Source organism: Chiloscyllium plagiosum, chromosome 19 (genome assembly GCF_004010195.1).
Source record: "Chiloscyllium plagiosum isolate BGI_BamShark_2017 chromosome 19, ASM401019v2, whole genome shotgun sequence".
In the NCBI taxonomy this organism is placed as follows: domain Eukaryota; kingdom Metazoa; phylum Chordata; class Chondrichthyes; order Orectolobiformes; family Hemiscylliidae; genus Chiloscyllium; species Chiloscyllium plagiosum.
Window position 1 is genome coordinate 33,723,606 of NC_057728.1, and position 23,024 is coordinate 33,746,629.

General features: G+C 38.1%; 1 protein-coding gene across 2 annotated transcripts; it reads left to right on the forward strand.

Moving 5' to 3' along the window:
* The first annotated feature begins 5,034 nt into the window (after positions 1-5,034).
* LOC122559668 (leucine-rich single-pass membrane protein 1-like) lies at positions 5,035-21,812 on the forward strand. Of its 2 annotated transcripts, XR_006314495.1 has the most exons (6): positions 5,035-5,217; positions 9,949-10,081; positions 12,561-12,650; positions 16,103-16,161; positions 16,723-16,860; positions 21,149-21,812. XR_006314495.1 is itself a non-coding variant. In XM_043709523.1 (5 exons), the coding sequence occupies exons 2-5, from the start codon at positions 9,949-9,951 to the stop codon at positions 21,313-21,315; spliced, it is 528 nt and encodes a 175-aa protein (XP_043565458.1). In that variant the 5' UTR covers positions 5,036-5,217; the 3' UTR covers positions 21,316-21,812. The 2 variants fall into 2 exon arrangements, 1 of the variants encoding a protein (XP_043565458.1); XM_043709523.1 differs by lacking the exon at positions 16,103-16,161 and having other exon boundaries at positions 5,036-5,217.
* The last annotated feature ends 1,212 nt before the right edge of the window (positions 21,813-23,024 follow it).

Here is a 23,024-nt window from a genome sequence, read left to right on the forward strand (position 1 = left end):
TAGCATCCATCCTTACAGAAAGTTTTGTATCACATCAAATGTGAATAATGAATGAATATGGAACTGAATACAGCAAGCCTCCTGGCCTCCAATTTTATCACAATTTTGAATATAGTGTTTGAAAATGGAATGGGCTTCAGAAGATATTGTACGTAATTAGACTTTAATTGCTATTAACTTGTGCACCTTCATAATATTTGCATAAAAAGCCAACCATTTAGCTTAAAGTCTCTCCTGCTGTTTAATCCAATCGTCACAGCTGAAACACATTTGATTTCTCAAATTCTGATTTCTCTCTTGAATGACTATTTAATGTTTTATTATAGTTTTGCTTAAATGGTTCATGGTAGAGAATTCTAATCACTCTAGATGTTTTCTTATCTCACGCAATATTATATGTTAAAAATAGACTTTCAAGGTCATATTTTAGATACTTTACTACAAGCCTTTGCAGTAAACCTTCCAGTGTAATGGGAAACACTGTCTTCACCAACCTCTCCACATAATTATAACCTTAATCCTGGTTAATCTGTACCTTACTCCTCTATGGTTTAAACTGTTGAATGTTTCAAGCATTTTCCATTGTTATGATGTGAATAATTAACAGCTGAACACAGTGACATGTCACTGCCACCACAGTCTGCACTGGGTCTGGCATCCTTGCTCTGCCCAGCTTTTGCCAACTGCCAACCCCACTTTGGAGGCCTTACAATGACATTTTATCAAAGGTTTTTAATATTTCATGTTTTATCCTTTTTTATTCATATTTCTAAAGTCAGTCAAATGGGTCTGCTTTATAGATATTTACTCAGTTAACTGTTTTCTCAGTGTCTGCTAATTGTGTGCTGTATAAATAGTCTTGAGCTATTGATAAATCAATGTTGTATAATCCATATATCTTGAATATTTAATTGCAAATCCTAATTGAACAAAAACTATTTGGTAAAAGTTTGAGTGGAATGAAAGCCTGGACTCAATTTTGTATGTAATTCTTATTGTGTGCATCTGGTATTCATTCCTAAAAGCCATCTGCAACCTTCAACCACACACGCATTAGAAAATTGCTTTGTTCACAGCATCCAAATGTAGCTTTAGCTGGCCTTGCATTTCGCTAATTTTTCAATTGCAGTTGCAAATGTAGTTTTGATAAGTTTTTGGCTGCTCTTTTAGAACTTAAATCCTTTTCTTGATAACTGCTGGAATGTGTAGATGTCAATGAATGCTGTCTTGCAGTAGAAGAGTGCTGGAAACACTCAACAGCTTAAGCAGCATTTGTGGAGAGCGAAACTGGTCAAACATAAAACAGATTGTAGATATTGGAAGTGGAATTATTTTGACACAGTCACTAATTTAATATGCTCAGAATTACATGAGAGCAATAGACCGCCTGTATCACTGCAACCAAACTGATGCATTCCTTTGAATCTTTTAGGTATGATCTCTTAAATGTTGCAAAGCATGATCAAAATAGTAGAACTAAAACCTTATGCTGAGTGACTTGGACTCTGCCACCGGTTAGTTTTTTTCTCAAGTCCAGGAATTAAGGGATACGGGGAGAGTGTGGATAAGTGGTGTTGAAATGCCCATTAGTTATGAGTAAATGGCAGAGTGGACTCAATGGGCTGAATGGCCTTACTTCCACTCCTATGTCTTGTGGTCTCTCAAATGCAGTTCTTCCTTCAATTTTGTGTGATACTTCAGTCATATTCTGACCCAATCACAGTCCTTAAATCTCTTTAGACTTTGCAGTGATGAGCATAAACCATTCAATCTCAACATTCTAAGCGTATTGACAGCCTTCAACTGGTGGTTGGCACCATCCTCCTCCAACATATCTCCTCCCATGTCCAGAGTTGTTTGGCATACTTAGTTCCATTCTTCGCTGTTCAATCAAATTTAGAGAATTACCTGTAATGGCCTTTCCCCATTCCTGGAAAGCTCCTGAGGATCTACTTTTAGTTAGTCATATACGTGCGAGCCCTCAAGGCATTCACCCACAAACGCATTAGGAATGTAACATATTCTTCTGGCACTTGCTTCCTTCACCACCTCTTAACCACTTTCTGCTTGTCTGCTATGGAGTATTGGACAAGCAGAATTTTTTTCCCAGTATCGGTTCCCTGTCCCTCATTCAGACAATTGTCTGAAGCTGAACTAGATTGTTTTGCAAATTTTTTTTTCCAGGTGAGTTGTTGACCACCTAACTGAACCATTACTATGTGCTTTCAAATCTGTACCATTGTTCATCTCTGATCCTGCCTCATCTGCTATCAAAACCTGCAGCTTTGGTATCTCTAGGCTTTACTATTTCATTACAGTCCACTAAAGCTGTCAAACTTGGTGTAAATTCCTAACTCTGTCCCATTTTTACAACCAGATGAGGGGACTCCAAATCATGCCCTTCTTTCTAACCTGTGTAACTGGCGTTATTTGTTGTTGTTTTCCTTTTAAAAATGATCCACTGTGACTTTCATCCCAATGTTTAACTTCCAGAAAGGTTTGATTTCAAACCATATAATACATAGCTGGATTCCAGTGTCTTGTACCAGTAGTAGTTTCAGCTCAGACTGATTCTTCTTTACTGATGATTTCATGAGCTTGGCTCAGCCTGGCCAACTGATCATAGCAACCATTTAGGTCCGTGTTTATCTTGTTTAAAAATCATGAAGGTCTAGAGCATTAAAGTCAGAGGAAGTTAGTTGAGTATTGGTCGTCGATGCTTGCTGTTGTCATAATAAGCCTGAAACATTCAATGTTAAATCCAATTTTAGATTTGTTTTTCTTTCTACCTACAAGGATCCAGCTATTTAGCCAGGGAACTAGCACCTCGGATCACTTTGTTGTGGACCTGTTCAAGAAATGTCTGTCACAATACCATCTAAAATGCTGGAGATTGCTTCTCAGGCCAGAGCTACCTCCTGAAGATTTGAGTACTGGCTCTACCCATTTAAGAAATCCTTTCAATACTACCCAAGAATCCCACACCCCAATGCAAAAGTTACCCATATGGTGTTGTGATTACTTTCGTGAACCAGCCCTCCCCAAATTTCAAATTCAGGTGATTATGTAAATCATTCAGGTCTTCAGTCATTGGCTGGACAGGCTGCCTGTTCAGCACACCATCTGCCCAGTGCAAAATTGAAAGTTATTTAATTGCTGCTGAATCCTAAGTCTTGGTTTTAACATGGGGTAGCTAGGAAAACCAACAAACCCTTGTGATAATGCCAGAGTGGGACCAGTGATTGTAATATCTAGACCCTCTTTTAATCTGACTGTTGTAATCTCATGTAATCATATCAGAAAACAGGCAGTTTCTATATTTTTGCAGTCCAGTTTTTAAGTGGATCATCTGAGGAGTGTTTTAAAGTCTGGATGCATGCCTTAAAGTGAAATTAAATTTCTGGTTTTCAAATTTAACGGCAGCCTAGACAGAATTTTGTCTGCTCTATAAGTTTGGGACAAGTTTGATGTGCAATTTTCGTGTCCCTCTTTGGAAGTCAGGAAAAAGATGTGGCATGCCTCTAATAGCAGGATCATCATGTAATTACCCAGCAGATTGGGCAGAGTGAGTTAAGGGGAGCTTAGTTAGTTGCAACAATAGCAAGACTTGGCTATATAGTCGGAAAGGGTTCAATTATTTCACAATTGAAATTGATTATAGTTCCTCACCTCTCCTGTCTTTTAACAACAACTACCAATGCTCCTGTCTCTGTCCCTTCCCACAAATTATAATAGTTTACTCCTTTCAATCAAAAAAAACACTGCAGCACCATTTTCCTGTTCTAAGTATACTCACTGTCTTCACACTAATACTGAAAACAATCTCACCCCACAACTAATGTTTGCACAATCATCACCTCACAGTGCTGTTTCCTAGTTTCACATTGCAGACAGATATCTTTACTTACTCATCTTTTGAACGTCTTAAATGTAAAGGTGATGACAAGTGGAGCAAGAAGAGACCAGGAGCTTCGTTCACCAACTTATAATTCCTGCAAGACTCAGATTTTTTTTAGATTAGATTACTTACAGTGTGGAAACAGGCCCTTCGGCCCAACAAGTCCACACCGACCCGTATAACACCCAGACCCATACTCCTACATTTAATACTACGGACAATTTAGCATGGTCAATTCACCTAACCTGCACATTTTTGGATTGTGGGAGGAAACCAGAGCACCTGGAGGAAACGCACGCAGACACGGGGAGAATGTGCAAACTCCACACAGTCAGTCGCCTGAGTTGGGAATTGAACCCGGGTCTCTGGCGTTGTGAGACAGCAGTGCTAACCACTTTCACAGTGCCCACTGTGAAAATTGGATCTGAAATGTCTTTGGCTCACTTGATTTAGAGACAAATCTCTGTTAATAGCATTCTCACAAACAACTTGTGATTGCTCCCTGAACATTAATGTTTTAGAACCAGTTCACTTTGACTCCTCATTGACCTTCACAAGGAACATTTTAAGCACTGAGATATCTTGATGATATTGCACGTTTTTTCTAACATACTCAAATCAAATTGAGTCCATCTAAAGAGCTCACTGATTATTTTGCAAGGTCATTGTAGCACCACTTTGACTACAGTACTTTTGTATAAAAAAGGCGATTAGTTTCAATTTGTTTATTTCTGGGATTAATTTGTTTGACTCTGCTTAAACGCATTTTCAATCATTAGCCTGCCATGCAACCATATTCGACCCCAGGGAGATCTTTGTTATTTCAGGTTGAAGGTCCATCTGTGCATTCCTTCAGAACCAGCAAGCCAGCTTAAAAGACCACCATTCCCTTCTTGTAAGAATGCAATTCATAGTTTCCCTGCAGCTGTGACCATACATGGAAACAAATATTTCATCGTCATGTCTTGAACTTTCAATTTTAAGTAGAATCCAAAGTTTAACTTAAAAACTTTTTAATGAGAAATTATACAGAGCTATATTGTAAAAATGATTCTCCATGGATATTCCCATGTTGGTTCGATATTTTAAAATTTAGAAACCCGAGTACTTGATGTGGGAACATCTATATTTAGATTGTTGAGTGTAGTTTGCTGGAATCACACAGCTGATCTGCAGCAGTTCTGTTTCAGTAAAGAGAATTTCAAGCAGTACGCTGTTTATATTAAAAGATCACCTCAATTTTGTAATTTTCTTGGTGAATGCTGACAACCCATTGATTCAATTTATGCTTCACAGAATTTGATTCCAAAGGAAGCCTGGTAAGTTGAATTTATTTTTGGAGAAAGTGGTGTAAGTAGTGATTGCTATACTTAAGTCGCTGAGTTTTTAACATTATATCAAATGGACACTAGACAGCAACCTGAAACTTCTGTTCATCAATTTCCAATTTAATATCAAATTTCTCTAACAGTTGATTAGTGAAATAAATGTTTAAGATGCACCTAAGTCCTGACGCACACAGATTTGGAGAGTGATTCTGTAATTGTTATTAAATTTGAACAGTAAAATGTATTTGTTTAATATAATTAAGATGTTCTTATCAATTTACCCAAACTTGAGTCTCCAAAGACTCCATACGTCTATATTTACTGTTTTCCTTGAAAAATCCAAGTAGATATGTAATTATAAATTTAGACTTTTGTTATTGGTTAATTTAAAATTTCACTGGTGTGAGATTTGCACACTCAAATTATCTGGACCCATAATAGAAGTGCAATAATGAAATGAGAAAAGGAGCTGTCAACTCAGCTCGAATTACATCAGAACACAAACAGTGCAGCTTCTAATGGTCAATTGAAAATATTGGAATAACAATAATTTCCTCAAGCCATGTAACATGGGGATAGTAAAACAAACTATTTTATATAATTAGTTGATCTAATCTGACAATGACAGCAGGCTGGCAGTTTGTGCGGACAGGAAGGGGGAAGTAAATGCCACAGTACTTTATCCATGCTTATCGACCTGGATCAGTGTCCACCACAATTTTACCAGCGGCGTGGAGTTGTCAGGGGGCCTGCCAGGCCATGAGCCATTTGAGGCGCCTTAAGTGTTACTTAGAGGCTGGATCATGCTACACTGGTAGGCTTTTACTGTGCAGGTTGGCGATGAATATTTGGTAGGGGATAGGGGGAGTCAGTGGGCTTGTCAGAGAACCAATACCTTCCTACATGTTTGGCTCCTTTGCCCCAGGCCCCTCACTGCATTTTCTGGAGCCTACCAGCCTGGACAAGGCAAAAATCTCCAGACTTACCTTTAGTACTGGTTTCAGCACAACAATGCCTTTGTGCCAGTTCCAGTGCAGTACCAACAGAAGCCATTGCTTCCAATAAAGACATGATGGTTTCTGATTTGCATGTTGCTCCCTGTGCTGAGACTTCCTGTTGGTCAGAAAACCAACTTGAAGGCACTTTTCGTGGACCTGGGCATCGCTGGCCAGCCAGCAGTTATCGCTCATCCCTAATTGCCATCAAGAAGATGGTAGTGAGCTGCTTTCTTGAGCCACTGCAGTCAAGATCTGTAGGTTGACCCACAATGCCGTTTGGTAGGACATTCCAGAGTTTTGACCAAGTGACTAAAGGAATCACAGTATATTTTCAAGTCAGGATGGTGAGTCACTTGGAAGGGAACTTGCAGGTTTCCATGTATCTGCTGCACTTGTCCTTCTAAATGGAAGCTGTCATGGGTTTGGAAGGTGCTGTCTGAGGATTTTTGGTGAATTTCTGCAGTGCATCTTGTAGATAGTACATACTGTTACCACAGAGCATTGGTGGTGGTGGGAGTGCATGCTTGTGGATGTGGTGCCAGTCACGAGGGTTCCTTTGTTTTGGATAGTATCAAGCTGCTTGAGTATTGCTGAATCTGTACCCATCCATGCAAATAGAGAGTATTCCATCACACTCCTAACTTGTGCCTTGTTGATGGTGGATAGGCATTGGGGAGTCAGGAGGTGAGTTACTTGTTGTAGTATTCCTAGCCTCTGACCTGCGTTTGTAACCACCGTGTTTATGTGGTGAGTCTTATCAATGGTAACTCCCAGGATGTTTGATAGCCAGGGATTCAGTGATGGTAATAGTACTGAATGTCAAGAAGCAGTGGTTAGATTGTCTCTTACTGGAAGTGGTCATTTCCTGGCAGTTGTGTGGCACAAATATTACTTGTCACTTGTCAGCCAAACCCTGGATATTGTCAGATCTTTTGCATTTGAACATGGACTGCTTCAGTATCCGAGGAGTAGCAAATGATACTGATCATTGTGCAATCATTGGTGAATATCGCCACTTCTGATCTTATGATGGAGGGAAGGTTATTGATAAAGCAGCTGAAGATGCTTGGGCCTCGGGCACTACCCTGAGGAACTCCTGCAGAGATATCCAGGAGCTGAGATGGTTGACCTCCAACAAGCACAACCATTTTCCTATGTGCCAGGTATGACTCCAAAGAGTTTACCCCCGATACCCATTGATTCCAGTTTTGCTAGGCCTCCTTGATGTCGAGAGCTGTCAATCTCATCTCACCTCTTTTATCCAGGTTTTAAACCAAGGCTATAATAAGGTCAGGAGCTGAGTGGTCATGGCAGACTCCAAACTGGGTGTCACTGAGCAGGTTATCATTGAGCAAGTGATGCCTGATAGCACTGTTGATGACACCTTCCATCACTTCCCTGATGATTGAGAGTCAATTGATGGAGTGGTAATTGGCCAGATTTGGCCAGCTTAATGGTTAGTTAGCCACTAAATGGATGGGGTTGGGTTTGTTAGGCAAAAGTTCACAATGTGAAGTCTTGCCAGGATTTCAGCTGAAGTAGGGTGAAAAGGGGTGGAATATTAAGACCACAGGATTTAGGATAGATAAAATAAGTGATTCTATCATCCATTTCTGAATTGTATTTTCTAGGAGCTAGCTTAATAGCAATGGGATTGATTCATTGCAGACATCTGCTTTTTTTTAAAAAAAAGCTTGATTTACTTGGCAATTTTATAATAACCTTACAGTTTAAAATGATTAGTTTTCATAAAGAAGAGCTGTCATGTTTTCATGAAATTATCACGTCTTCAGGAACCACTTTAGAAAGCGAAGAGCTTTATGCTTCAATGTTATTTTTGTGCCATTGTCAGAATAGGGTCTAAGTATTGAGCTTTGATGATATTAACAGGGGCCTTGTAAGGGAATGGTAACATGTTGGTAATTGCTGGTCAGCCCCCTGCACCCACATTCCAGAGACATTAACTCAAATCCTAGTGGCTAGGGAATTCATACATCAATTAGTTAATAAATCTGTAATATAAAAACAATTCATCACTTTTAAAACTTGTTTGGTTCACTCATGTCTTTTAGGGGAGGAAATCTGCCATTCTGATCTGGCCTGGATTAGCTTGGCTTACTTATGATTCCAGACCGTGAGACTTAGCTTCCAAGTGTAATAGTTGATGTAACAAGCTAATTGTATCAAGCCTACAGTACGTTGAACTGCAGCAGTTCAGTTCTGCATTCTTGAGAGGTTTTTAAGGATGGGCAGTAAATTCCTGAGGTATTCTCTTTGCCAAGAATGATTTAGAAAAAAAAGGCATTGAAATATACTGATTTGAGCTTTGTAACAAGGAATTTAGCATTAATTGATTGCCAACGTGTCTCATGACAATATATGAATGAATTGTAAATAAAGCAAGGGAAGCTCTGCAGGTCGCAACAAGGCGGTGTTATAGAAATATCAATGTTCAGAAATGGCAATAGCATGAATTGGATCATTTTTAAAAAATTGATCAAGTAACCTTAGTTTAAACCTATTGTCAGATGTTAGCTTAGCCTATGTTCTGAAGAATCTCAAAGAATGGGATACCAGAGCTAATTGCCTATTACTGAGGAATCTCATATTATTGATCCATGGTTTTAAGAATGAATGAGGTTTGATTCCAGAACAAAGTGTATGCAGACAAAAGTAAAATAAACTTCACAAAGACTGTTAGATAGGAAGTTGCAAGCCTGCTCAGTCCCAACTTTCTTAGTCCTGAAGAAGTGTTACACTCGAAACATCGACTTCTCCACCTCCTGCTGCTGCCTGGCTTGCTGTGTTCTTCCAGCCTACTGCCTGTCAACCTTGGATTCCAGCATCTGCAGTTTTTTTGTCTCAGTCCCAACTTTCAACTCATTCCATTTAAATGTAGAGAAATCAAAGCTGCAAACTTGCAGTTCCAAGACATCTTGTCATAAACACCTGAATGGAAAATCTCCCCTAATTTCAATGTCAGAGCTGCAGGTAAGATAGAAATCCAAAGTTTTATATAGTGATATGGAGTTTGTGATAGCATGGAATAGAGGAGAAATTATAAAATTAAGGTATGTGCAACCATAATGCTATTAAGAAAGAATGTCATCACCCAACAGTATACGGGGGTTTGAAGGTTTTGTCCTTCTACAAATTTTCTTCATCTTCTTTTATAGTGAAGATGCACTAAAACTTTCATTTACTTGTAAACCTATAGAATGTAAGTACTATCTTTTCCTGGCTTTAATACCTTTTGAGAGATCCTGAATAGAGCCAGCCATTGAGAATTGTGCAGCCTTACAAAGTAGTGGATCTGGGTTGAAAAATACGAATGCTAATGAGGGGTTTAATACAAAGATTTGACATTATTTGAATAGGGCTAGGCTACATTTAATGAAAATATTCTCTACCTTGATTTCCTTCTCTTTTATTTAGTTTTGATGGAATACTGAATGGGAATTAATACATATTAATCTCTTTATACAAATTATTAAGATTAGTAATCTTGAATTGTAATGTAAAAAACACCAAACATCATTTGTACTTTACAATTCAAGATTATTAATCTGTTTATATATGTATTACACATGGTTTTAATCTTTAAGAGATTTGGATGCCCTATTTGTCTGAAATTAAACTCCTTGTGAATTTGTATTCTTTGTATCGCAGATAAGCTGTTGCAGATTTATATTTTAGTTTGCTACATAATTTTCTTTTCTGTTAGATGAAAATGCAGAACGGTATCAAGGATTTTACACTTTTTGACTTGGATGGTGAAAGCAAACTCTATGTGGTTGATTCGATAAACAATTTGCACAGGGCAAATACCTGTGAAGACCCCTGTGACCCAACGTCAAGTACGTATTACTGCAAAATCATATTTTAATAATATTTTCAATCGATTGGGGAACACTTGCACTTCTGAGTCAGAATGTTATCATTTCAAATTGCAATCCAGAACTTGAGCACAAAATTTAGTCTGACTCTCCAGTGCAGTACTGAAGGAGTGCTGACATGTCGGAGGTGCTGCCTGTCGGAAGATATTAAACAAAGGCCCCCAGTTGCCCTTTAAATGGAAGAAAGAGTTCATGTGACATTTTCCTAAGAAAAACAGGAAAGTTCTCCTCAGTTTCCTTTCAATTAAAATCATTCAACAGATTATCGAGTTGTGTATCAAATTGCTCTTTGTCGAACTTTGGAATGCATTAATTAAATTGGCTGTCAAATGCTTTCAGATCCTATAATCGCAAAAGGTGTTATCTAAAAGCAAGTCTTTTTGATCAAGTTTGGAATTCTTACATTATTATGTAATCTATTTTCAAGTGTTCATTTTGCACTATTGAAGCTGTAGGGTAATTATACTGAATTATAATGTTAATTAATGGAACTTAAAAATGTTTTGACTGGTCCCTATTGAATTAGTTTCATTCAATCAAGGCAATGGTAAAGTTACAAAAACTGGTATTGAAATGAAATAGGACACTGTTCCCAGCCTATCTAGGAAGTGTGCATATGAAGATATGAAGTGAGGCTAAAATCAGAGTGATTAGAATCAAAGAATCACTAAAGTGTGGAAAAAGCCATTAAGCCTATCAAGTCTGAAGAGCATCCTATGCAGACGTAGCTCAGAACCTACATTTATCATGGCTAATATAGCTAGCCTCTATGTCACTGGACACTATGGGCAATTTAGGATGGCCAATCCACCTAACCTGCACATCTTTGAACTGTGGGAGGAAACCAGAGCACATGGAAAAAATCCATAAAGACACAGAGGGAATGTGCAAACTCTATACAGAATCGCTCAAGACTGCATTCCAACCTGGGTCCCTGGTGCTGTGAGGCAGCAGTGTAAACCACCATGTCATTGTGCCATCTAATATCGTCAACATTCATTTTTTGTTTTTATTCATTCATGGGATATGGGAATCACCAGCAAGGCTAGCATTTAATTCCCATTCCTAATTGCCCTTACACTGAATGGCTTCCTGGGTCATTTCAAAGGAGAATTAAGAGTCAGCTACCTTGCTGTGAGTCTGGAGGCATATGTTGATCAGATTAGGTGAAGATGGCAGATTTTTCTTCTCTAAAATACATTAGAAAACTAGTTGAATTTTTGCAATAATTGACATTGGTTTCCGGGGTACCATTAGATAAGCTCTTTTTGACTTGACCATCTGCAATTCTGTGATTCAAACCCGTGTCCCGAGAAAATTAACCAGGGACCTCCAGATTACCAGTCTCTGTGTCACTGCTTCCCCCTGTTTTTTGGGTTCATATAAATGCTGGCCATGCAGGCATGGAACTGAGGACGACTGATACTTGTGCAATCATGTAACAATAAGATTTGCTAACTTTAGGAAAACATGGGAGAAAGAGACAGAAGAAAAGTATAAATGTAAGAATGATCCAGCTGGTCAAATAGCCATCTCATGTTAATCTTGATTGAGCTAATGATATAGTGGCATTGTCCTGTAACTGATAAAGAAAGTGTAATCATTTTGTTTAGTATGTGGTATACTCCAGTACATGTAGTTAAAGGTAATCCTTGTATTTCATCTCTGTTCTTCTCTAGAACCTGATGTTATCCCTCACAGAACAACTACCATTCCCAGACAATCACAGGAAATATTTAATAAAAACCAAAAGAATTGTGGATGCTGTAAATCTGAAACGAAAACAGAAATTGTTGGAAAAGCTCAGGTGATCTGGCAGCATTTGTGGAGAGAAATCAGAATTAATGTTTTGCCGTGTATTGGTCTGAGGAAGGATCAACAGGACCCTGACACGTTAATTCTGATTTCTACTTACCTACTCAATATCCCTAGTGTACTGCCACTATTATTCCAAAGAACCTGTAACTTGCTTAAAAGTACTTTAATTTTCCTGTCTAATGATACTTTCAATGATGGCATTATGTTCCGAGGCTTTCATCCACTAAGATGGCCTTACCGCTTAGTAACATTATCTGACAAATAAATAAAATCAATTTTAAAAGTCTCAGCTAGTACAATTCTACAATTTCTAACATCTTTCTTTGATACTACCAACTACCATGTAACATATGTCCTTGCTACAATTGTCCTTGTATCATATACATTTTTTTTAAAAAACACTGCTACAAAGGCACTAACAATGTGTAAGATGTTAATTTATCCAACATCTGTAATGCATAAAAGCACATCAGGGAAAGGACAAAAATGAAATCATTAGCATTTTCCTTTTACTGAGCCTTCATACAATAGTTTGCTGGAAATTATTGAAGTGGTTCAGTGGCATTGTCATTTTAAACATGCAGAATGTGTGCCAAGTTAATTCTCTTTAAATCTCTCCTAGAGTCAGCAGAATGTGGAAGTGTTGCTGATGAAACTGAAGCACCCACGAAGGAATTGTTGAAAAATAATGAGAAAAACGAGCCTGAAGTTGGTATGAGGCACAGAAATTCTGAATGGGCAATCAGAGATAAATGTTAAAATGCTGCAATTTCTGTAGACAGGTTATTGATGTGTTGGTGATCCAGAAGGGGTGAGGTAATTTCCTAAGCAAATGATCAAATACACTAACATAAAACAAGTATATATTATCAGAGTTGCCTTCAGTGGTGTATCATTAACAGTGTAATTCATCAAACAAAATGGTCTTAATGGTATCATGCAAGCAGCTAAAATAATTCAGTACAGTCGTGAAATAGAGTTAGGATGTTCACTTTATTGTACAGATAATTCAAAATCTGTCATTTCAAACAATACACTTGTGGGTTGTTCTTTAGATTACTGGTAATGTACGGTATCTGTATTGTCTAGTAGCTATGGGGACCAAGAATATTTTTTTAATATTTTATGTGTAACACTTATCCTCTCTATTTGCTTCTACTTATTGCTGGACAATGTTGAAAGAATATCAAGATGAAATAATGTATTTTCCATTATATACCCAGCCCTAAAGCACTCTTCAAACAAGTAGTTGACAGGCTGGGAGTAATGCAGACCTATTTTTAAAGTTCTCAACAGCATGCCTAATCCTTCAACTCAAGAGCTTCATTCTGTAGCTGTAATAGTGAAACTGTTTTATCAAACCACTGCAACTTTTAAATATTTATTGTAAGGCTTATATTCATTTTAAATGTAGCTGAGAATAATAGATTTCGACTAACAAATAACCAGAGTTTACTTGCACGTAGAATATATTTAAAAAATGAATTCCAGGTAAAGCCAAGCATGCCTTTAATATACAAATGAAAAGAAATTAATAATAAATTTGGTGAAGTACCACAATAGTCTACCATATCGTGCATTCTGTATTCACTTGGGAGTCAGCTCTCTGACAGTAAATGTAATCTATTGGGCTGATTTTGCAGAAGAGGAAACTTAACAGATTAAGCACAAATTGGAATGCAGATATGCATTGACTTTCAGCCTATTGAATGGTTGCAAAATCCCAGACATGCCAACTGAGTTTGGCTTCTTGCAGGTAAGAGCCCCTGCTAGCAGTGTAAAATCACTGGCTCAAAATTCTGGCATTGTTTTCTGACCATCATCATGGATGTTTCTACACCCAAGGACTGCAGCAATTTAAGAAGGCAGCTCACTGTCACCATCTCCAGGGCAATTAGTAATGGACAGTAAATGTTATCTTAGCCAGCGACACCCGCACCCTATAAACTGATAATAATAAGAAAAATCCCAATATTTAAATCCATTTTATTTGCTTGCAATTCTTCCCTCAATAAGTATTTCAATCTTCTGCTTTCCTTCACCATTTGAAAAAAAACACCTCAAAGGTAATCCTTCACCTCGAATATGCCAGCGCCATCTCCCAGTGTCCTTTTCTGCATGAGACTTCTTTAAAGGTTGGGATCTCTCCACCCTGGAGGCTTCCTGTCTCTATTCCTGATAAAGGGCTTTTGCCTAAAACGTTGATTTTCCTGCTCCTCGGATGCTGCCTGACCTGCTGTGCATTTCCAGCACCACTCTGATCTAAACTCTGGTTTCCAGCATCTGCATTCCTCAGTTTTGCCTTCTTTAAAGGTTGGGAAGAGCAGAATTCAGGATCTTAAAATTTTGAAATCAATTCTGTTATTTGATTATTTACTCTCCAATTTCAACATTGAAAAGCAGTAATGGCTGAACTCAAGCTAGAAAAATATGTTTCTCTCTCAAACTGCTATTATCTATGTTAAATCTGATTACCTGTTTGAAAAAGAACTGGACAAATATTTGGTTAAGAAATGCACTGGAGTTGAAAGGATACATGTGTACACAGATGGTTAAATATCCAAAGAAACTTAAAGCTTTTGGTTTTACAGAAACTATGGGAATATCGAATGTTGTAAAGCAACCAAACACAAGTTCAATGATACAGGTTAAATTTAGAATCATAGAATTCGTAGAAATGAACAAAAACATCTATTCTGGCTGTCATTTTTGTGCTGGTTGATAAATAGCTAACCAGCTGAATCCCATCTTCCTGCACTTGGTTCATAGCCCTGCTATGACTGGGCATGACCAGCATGACTGGTCTGAGTGCTTTTTAAATATGACCAGAGTTTCTGACTCTATGACTCTTTCAGGCACTGAATTTGAGATTCCAACCAGCCTTTGCATGAAAACATTTTTTCTCTTATCCTACAACCACTTGTGTTAAATCTTTGCTCCTTGCTTTTTGATCTTTCCGTTAAGGTAAATGGATTTGCTCTATCAAGGCTTCTCGTATCGTTATGCACCCAATTACTCAACCATCACCTCCCCGTTTCAAGGGAAATAACCCCAGCCTATCCAAACTTTACAATTTTTGCAAACTCTATGACTCTTTCAGGCACTGAATTTGAGATTCCAACCAGCCTTTGCATGAAAACATTTTTTCTCTTATCCTACAACCACTTGTGTTAAATCTTTGCTCCTTGCTTTTTGATCTTTCCGTTCAGGTAAATAGATCATCTGTATTTGCTCTATCAAGGCTTCTCGTATCGTTATGCACCCAGTTACTCAACCATCACCTCCCCGTTCCAAGGGAAATAACCCCAGCCTATCCAAACTTTACAATTTTTTGCAACGTTCTCAAAAATCTCCTCTGTGCCTTCTTCCACGTTTCCTGTAATACAGACCAGAATTGTATACATTACTCATGCTGTAGTTTAGTTGGGGTTGTTTACAGTTCTAGCCTAACCTCGCTATTCTTATATTCTCTATCTTATCTGATAAAGTAAGACATGCCAAAATATCATCTTAACCACCTTATCATGCAAAGATTTGTGGGCATCCACTCCAGTGTTGTTTGTTCCTCCACTACCCAATATTCTCTATTTATTGTGGATTTCATTGCCTTGCTTCACTGCACAAAATGTATGAGCTCAGACTTCTCCAGTTTGACTTCCATATACCAGCCTGACCAAACCATTCATGTCTTCCTGTAATCTAAAATTTTCATCCCTATTGCCAACCAAATGGCCAATTTTAAAATAATCTGTAAAAACTCTTTATTGTAACTCTAGGATTTGATTGTGAATTATTAATATAGACTATAAAAACACAAAGCAAGGGACTCAGTGCTGAGCCCTATAAACCTCCAGTCACAAAAATACTCATCAATCATTGTTTCATGCTTTTAAGTCAACATTGGATCAGATTTGCCACTCTCCCTTGAATTCCAAGTTTTAGCAAGACCTCCCTATGTTTATTTTGTTCCATTTGAAATAAAGCCCAAAATTCCATTTGTTTTCACAATTACCAGCTGAACTTGTTTGTTAGCTTTTGGGATTTATGCACGAATACTCCCAAATTCCTCTGCTACAGCTTTCTACAGTCTTTTTTCCATTTAAGTCGATACTCTAATATGTTAAACCTAATCGACATAGTTTTATCTTCTTGACTATATTCCAGCTTGTTCCACTGAAAGAGAAAATCCATGGTGATGTGAACAGGCAGCCTGTTAAATAACAGTTGGTCCAATATTGCCATTTTACACACCAAAAACTTCCATAGTAGAAAAAGCAGATTCCTTAACTTTTAACTTAGTTACTTAAACTAACAAAATATGAAAAATTTGACATAACTAGTCATTGACTGACATTTCTGGCATATAATAAACCCTGCAGAGTTAAAAACCTTTTTTAATTAATGGCTACACTGGTCATCATACCTTGGCATAATGCATAGATGGGCAAAGATACAAGGTCATAATCAATTAGTCTACATGCCTTATCTCCTGATGTTGAATAGCTGATAAAGGGAAGGGTAGACCAGGTCCTTTCTTATGTTGAAAGGGATAATAAAGCTTCCAGGCTACTGTCCTGCTAAATGGTTGCTGAGCAAAATAAACAATTATATATTTATAGGTTTTTGCTTTCCCCATCAACCATTCAACCCCTTGGAATAAAGGAAAAAAAACACAATTTTTAAGTGGTGGGGGAGGTGTTCAAAATGGAAACAATTTTGCAATAATGTTATAATTTCCCAGTTAATATTTTAATTTTGGTATGATGTTATCTTGTTTCTCCCAGGTCCAACAACAGTTAATTCTACAAAAACTGATCCTCCGTCTTGCTTTCGGCATTTGAAGAAAATGTTACTGCTTGCTACTGTAATCATACTTCTTCTGGTCAGCTTTGCACTTGCTGCGCTTGCTATCTTTTTTATTGGTGAGTATTACAAATTTTAGATTCGCTGTAAATCCCTTTCAAGTTCAGTGGGATTGGTTGGTTTATTAAGCTGCTTCAGGGAATCAAAAGGTACTTCCTTGTCTGGGCCACCAGCCTAACACTAAGATGAATCATTCATGTCACCCACTCTATTCTGCTGAGACTCCCCCATCATGGAACCCTGGTTTAGGTCACTGAATGAGCTGAACTGCCTATTCCATGGATCTTTGGGAAGTGGTGTTGGTTGGAAGAGAGCCAGCTGTTCTTCCTCAATAATTTCAGAGTGGTATTGCTCCATTCCTGTTACCTTAAAATGGCTCCTACAATCTCACCACTCCCAGAGCAAGAAGTAGTAATTGGCTGCTTCTGATGGCTCTCGCCCAAGGCAGACAGAGCAACTGGGTCACTGAGCAACACGTAATTTTTCTTTTTAAAATTTGAAATAGGTTTTATTGAATAAATTAATACTTTGGGACAGCATGGTTGCTCAGTGTTTAGCACTGCTGCCTCACAGCGCCAGTGACCTGGGTTTGATTCCAGCGACTGTCTGTGTGAAGTTTGCACATTCTCCCTGTGTTTGTGTGGGTTTCCTCCGAGTGCACCACAGTACAAAGATGTACAGGTTAGGTGGTTTGGCCATGCTCAATTGTTCTGTAGTGTCCACGGATGTTCTGATATTCTTCAAAAGGTCAGCACAGACTTGGTGGGCCGAATGGCCTCTCCCTGCACTTTAGGATTCTGTGGTTGTATTCTAAGATTCTGTTGGAAACTCTTTCTGGGAACCGATATACCTGGCAGTGGAAACAGATTTCTGATCTATCTGTACTAGATCAGATATCACTTTCACATTTCTGTGAGTGAACAAATTGACAGACAATTGTTATGGTAATAACTAAATGTGACTTTCTGCAAGTTTTCTTGATGTTTATATGAGAATCGTGCCTTTCACTCCAATATGTCTTTCTCTGACTCTTTGCTTCTTACCTGAGCAATCTTTTTGGCCTAGTCTTTTGCCCAACCCATGTTAACCAATACATTTTAATCCAGTTCAGATGGAATTTGAAACAGAAACAGAAGATGCTGGAGAGTCTCAGCAGCTCTGGCAGCGTCTGTGGAAAGAGAAACAAAGTTAGCTTTTCTGGTCAATGTGACTTACTCAAAATGAGTTGATCATTCAGTCCACCGAGTCTGTGTTAGGTCTTTTGAAGATAATTCCAATTATTCCCAGTCCACATTCTTGCCAATATCTCTGTATTTTTCATCAGATTTATCCTAATTCCATTTTGAAGATTGCTACTGAAAAGATAGCCACTACTTCTATCAGTCAGTGCATTTCAAACACACATCTCTAGTTCTAAACATTAAAAAATAGTGCTGTCTGCTGACTTTCTCTGTGATTAACTGTGGGGCAGAAAGATTAACAGGTGGTCTTCATGTTTAGAGATCAATTGAGGCCCTGAATTGACCACTAAAGGACCTCCTAAGGATCTCATTTTAGTCTTGCTATTATTCAACTTTCCATCTGGGCCAGACATGCAACAAATCTTGTTGGGTTTGTCTGTGGACTTCTGCTATCCTGGAGTACTCTTGCTGTCTAATCAAGGGACCTGGGAAAGAGGGACTGCAGGAAAATGCTTCTCCCCTTATGATCAACCCTCCTCCCCACCATCTTCAGTGATCAAATACAGCAATCTTGTGTGCCTCAGAGGATCCAGGAGCCTCAGTGCATGGGCCCTGCTGCTGATTAATAAATCTTGCTTCACGGAGAGATTGGGTTGAAAGGGGTGCCATCAGCTTTCACTGTGGATGATGGGCCTTCTGTTAGTTACATTAAATTCTGATCCACAGCAATCCTTCTTGCTGTTTACTACACTTCCTAGTTTCATCTCCTCATCCAATTTCAACATTTGGTAAGTCCATCTCAGCTCATCCAAAGCAACAGTGGTCTTAGCCCTTAATGTTGGGGAGCACAACTGCATATTTTATTATAATTCAAAAAATCACCGTGAAACTCTGTTTCTGTTTTTGCATTCATGTTTTTATTGCCCTTTTCCCCAATTGTACTTGATTTTTCCATCATCTACAAAATGCACTTTGTCAAATACCTTATGAAAGTCCCTATACAAAAGGAGTCAGTTAGCTCAGTTGGCTGGATGACTGGTTTGTAATGCCAACAGTGTGGGCTCCTTACCATGAAGGACACTCCCTCTCAACCTCTGCCCCTCCCTGAGACATGGTAATCCTCAGATGAAATCACCACATTCTTCCGTCTCTGATAAGCTGAGCAAATCAGTGCTGACTCTCAAGAGTTATTGGATTTGAAATGTTAACCGTGTTTCTTTCTCCACAGATGCTGCCAGACCTGCTGTGTTTCTCCAGCATTCTCTGTTTTTTATTTTAGCTGATGGAGTTTTTCGTTACAAAGACTGAGTCCATTTGATCAGCTACCTTGATTGTTTCCCTTCTCTTTTGTAACTTGTTGATACTGATTAAATCTAAGGTTCTCCCTACTTTGACCCTGAATTCATAAATGTCATTAGTTTTTCTCCAAAATCCCCTCATGTGCTCTCCGTTGATTAGATCCATCTTTTGCTTTCTCGGCCCCATTCTTACTAAGCAGCTGACTGTACAATTTCCTTTCCTGATTCCCATGTTTGCTAATATGCTAATGATTCTCTTTCCTCAGGTACTATTACCTTCTCCTTCAAATCTGTTGTCATCACATCTCTCATCAAAAAACTAACCTTTGACCCCTTCATCACACAAACTACCTGTCCACTTCTAAAACACCATTCTTACCAAGATTTTTGTCTCTCAAATTTGGGCTGTCTTTCTTGGAATGTCATGTCTGAATCCATTCAGTTCAAAGTAACAAAATGGCAGTTACCAAGGTGATAAATGACATCCTATGTAGATATTTTCTACTCATCCTGTTCAGAGATGTTATTACATACCTCCAGAGGAGATGGGTTTGAACACAGATGGGTTTGTCTCAGACTTAGGGACACCACCAACTGCAAGCTATTTTTCTTCCTCATCTTATCTGCAGTCTTTGGCACAGCTGATCATGGAATTCAATGTTAATGCTTCTCCACTGATTTTAATTTTTTTTTTTACCTATTTTGCTAACCAACCTGTTGCAAGATGTTATGACACACCTCTGGAGCAGGTGGGGCTTGAACCTGGGCCCCTCACCCAGGGTTAGGAATATTACCACTGCACTACAAGAGTGCTCCACCACCCCCACACCCCCCGCTTTTCCACTGATATCTGGCTAGCTGGGACTGCAGCACCTGATTCTAATCTGATGTTTTTCAATCCTAGAAGGGAGTCAGCTGTAATTACTTCTCTTTCTGTTCCTACACTGTTATCTCTCATATCCCTCAAGGAGCTATTATTGGTCCGTTCCTGATCCTCAGCTACATGTCACACTGTGGCAACATCATTTGCTAATACCCACCTCCACCTCTCTTGCCCAATGCCCTCTCTCTAAACCATCATACTGTATGTCCAACATCCAATGCTGGGTGAGCAGTTTATTTCCCTCCTAACCATTGGTCCTTGGTCCCCACTTGAACCATGGTTCCCTGGCGATCAATTCGATCTCTCTGACTGGTAAATTGTCTGAAGTGAAATTGGACTGCTTGGGATGTTTTATTGTATGAAAGGTGCTCTTTATTTGGGGTGGTAGCATAATGACAACGTAAGTGGATTAATTATAGATGTATTCACTGTCACAAAATCTGTTTGTTGGAATTATGTAAATTGAGAAGAAACTGTAATTGGGTACAATCAGTTGAAGGTGCTACATCAGTGTCTGAATGGTTCTATATCATTTCAAAATTTCTCAGATAATTATCGATAGTTTTAACCTAGTTGCGTCCACTTTACAGGTACAAAGATTAACCAAGTTAGTCATGCAGAAAGCTTATACCTAGTCTGCACAGTAGTTGGGTGCATTACTAAATTGGGTAGGATGTGGACTTTGGGTGGCTCTGCCAAATACACTGACATGGATTTGTACTTTACTTCAAGGTTGAGGCCTTTGTATTCATTTCAGAGCTGGACACTTAAATGCGATCCCCCTAGTTTTAGTTTGCAATGTCAATTCTGCTAAGTATAGCTTTATTATAAAGTGTTATTCAAAAACCTAACCTTTAACTGAGAATTATACGCAGTAATGTGCTCATTTTGTGGAACTGATTGGATTTTGTGTCTTTAAAGCAATGTAAAATTGACACATAGTTGGAAAACACTTAATAACAAACATATATTCTTGTTTATCCAGTAAGAATGGAGAATCAGCTTAATTACATTTCAACAAGAGTGACCTCAGAAGAGAGAAATATTAAAGACATCAAGATTCTCATGATGAACCATTTCAATGTTTCAAACGAGCTAAATGATAGTAACGTAGCTGGAATATCTTCCATCTCTAACATACAAAGCCCATGATGAGAAGAATGTAATTGAAAGGCATCAATGACTTATAAAGTCTGCAGGTTTTAAAGACTCCAATGAAAACTAAAACATCCAACATGATGCCTCAGTTTACATAATCTTCTTCAAACTATGTCTATTGTATTGTCAACTGTGGTGCTGGAAGAATGCCTAAGCCCAGTCACATGGATTCCTTCAAGAAACATTAAAGAATAACAAACCCTTCGCAGTGAATGCAATTATAAATGTGATCCATTGCAAATGTTCCAGCTAATTAAACTGAATCAGCCATTGACTGACTACAGTCACCTGACCCAGCAGAATAAACTGATTTGAATTACAGAACAAGAAATCCAAAAGGAATTAAGTCACAATGCTGCATGGCAGTTAATTCCTTTTTACAGGAGTCTGTTTAATTCTAAACAATCTCTCATTTACTTCCCAATGCAAGTATCAATCTATGAATGAACTTTGGTATTAAAGTGTTCTATATGAAACTAATAGCAACCAAACTGTTTGATTTGTTTCAAAAACAAGTATCTTCAAATTCCTGTTCAGAAATAGGAATTAATACGCTAACTAAATTCTATCCTTTGATGAGAGTATCAACTAGAATTTTTGCTTCTTTACTAATCAAAGTGAAATATGCTAATCTGCAAAGACTGAGTCCAAGAGTGTGCTATGACATATTCAATGGGTTAAATTCATTCTGGAGAACTTTTAACAACTGGGCAACTTGGGCAACCGTCTATGTGGAGTTTGCACGTTCTCCCCGTGTCTGCGTGGGTTTCCTCTGGGTGCTCTGGTTTCCTCCCACACTCCAAAGATGTGCAGGTTAGGTAGATTGGCCATGCTAAATTGTCCATAGTGTCCTGAGATGTGCAGGTTAGGTGGTTCTAGCCATGGGAAATACAGCATTAACAGAATGAGGAATATGGCATGAAATTTTAGGAAGGCATGCAATGTAAATACATGGAAATTGATATGTGTGTCGGTGCATGAGCATGTATATCAGTACAGCTAGAACTTTCATTCCCACTACTGCTGCCTGTTTGTTTACTTGTGTAGTTTCATGAATAGTTCATTCAGTTTTTTGCTGCTCCAAATTCTGCTGTTTAAGGTGACTGCCAACTTGCTGAATGCTAGAGCTGGCTCAAAGGGCAAGCACAATTTGAAAGCTTTGTAAGTTAATGCTCATTCTTTTACAAGTGAATGGCTTGTTAAACCATTAAGAGTTGACCACATATTATGGGACTAGATGTCAAACACTACGAGTTAATTTTTCATGATTTTGTTTTTTTCATGAAATTGAAACAAATATTGAAGAGATATGTAGCTGTAACAATCAATGAACCTGGAAAGATAATGTGACAAATTTGCATAAAAGGATTAAAATTGACATGTCAATATTTAAAGCGATGGATATAATTGGTGAATTTTAATTAGCTGAGACAAGAACTAAAGGCAATGTAATTAAAAATTAATAATCTGAAAACTGCATTATTAAAAGGTACAAGAACTAATTGGTTAGACAATTTAAATTAAGCAAACGTAAAAGCTGAATGCAGTTCCTATGGCAATATAAACTCAATCTATAATGCATAAACTGAATTAAGTGTGGTTAGCCTCTGGCAACCTCTTCTGAGGTAGAAGCTTCAATAATAAATGAATTAATTAGTAAGCATTAGTTGATCAAATATTTTTCTCCATATTTTTGACTTGGA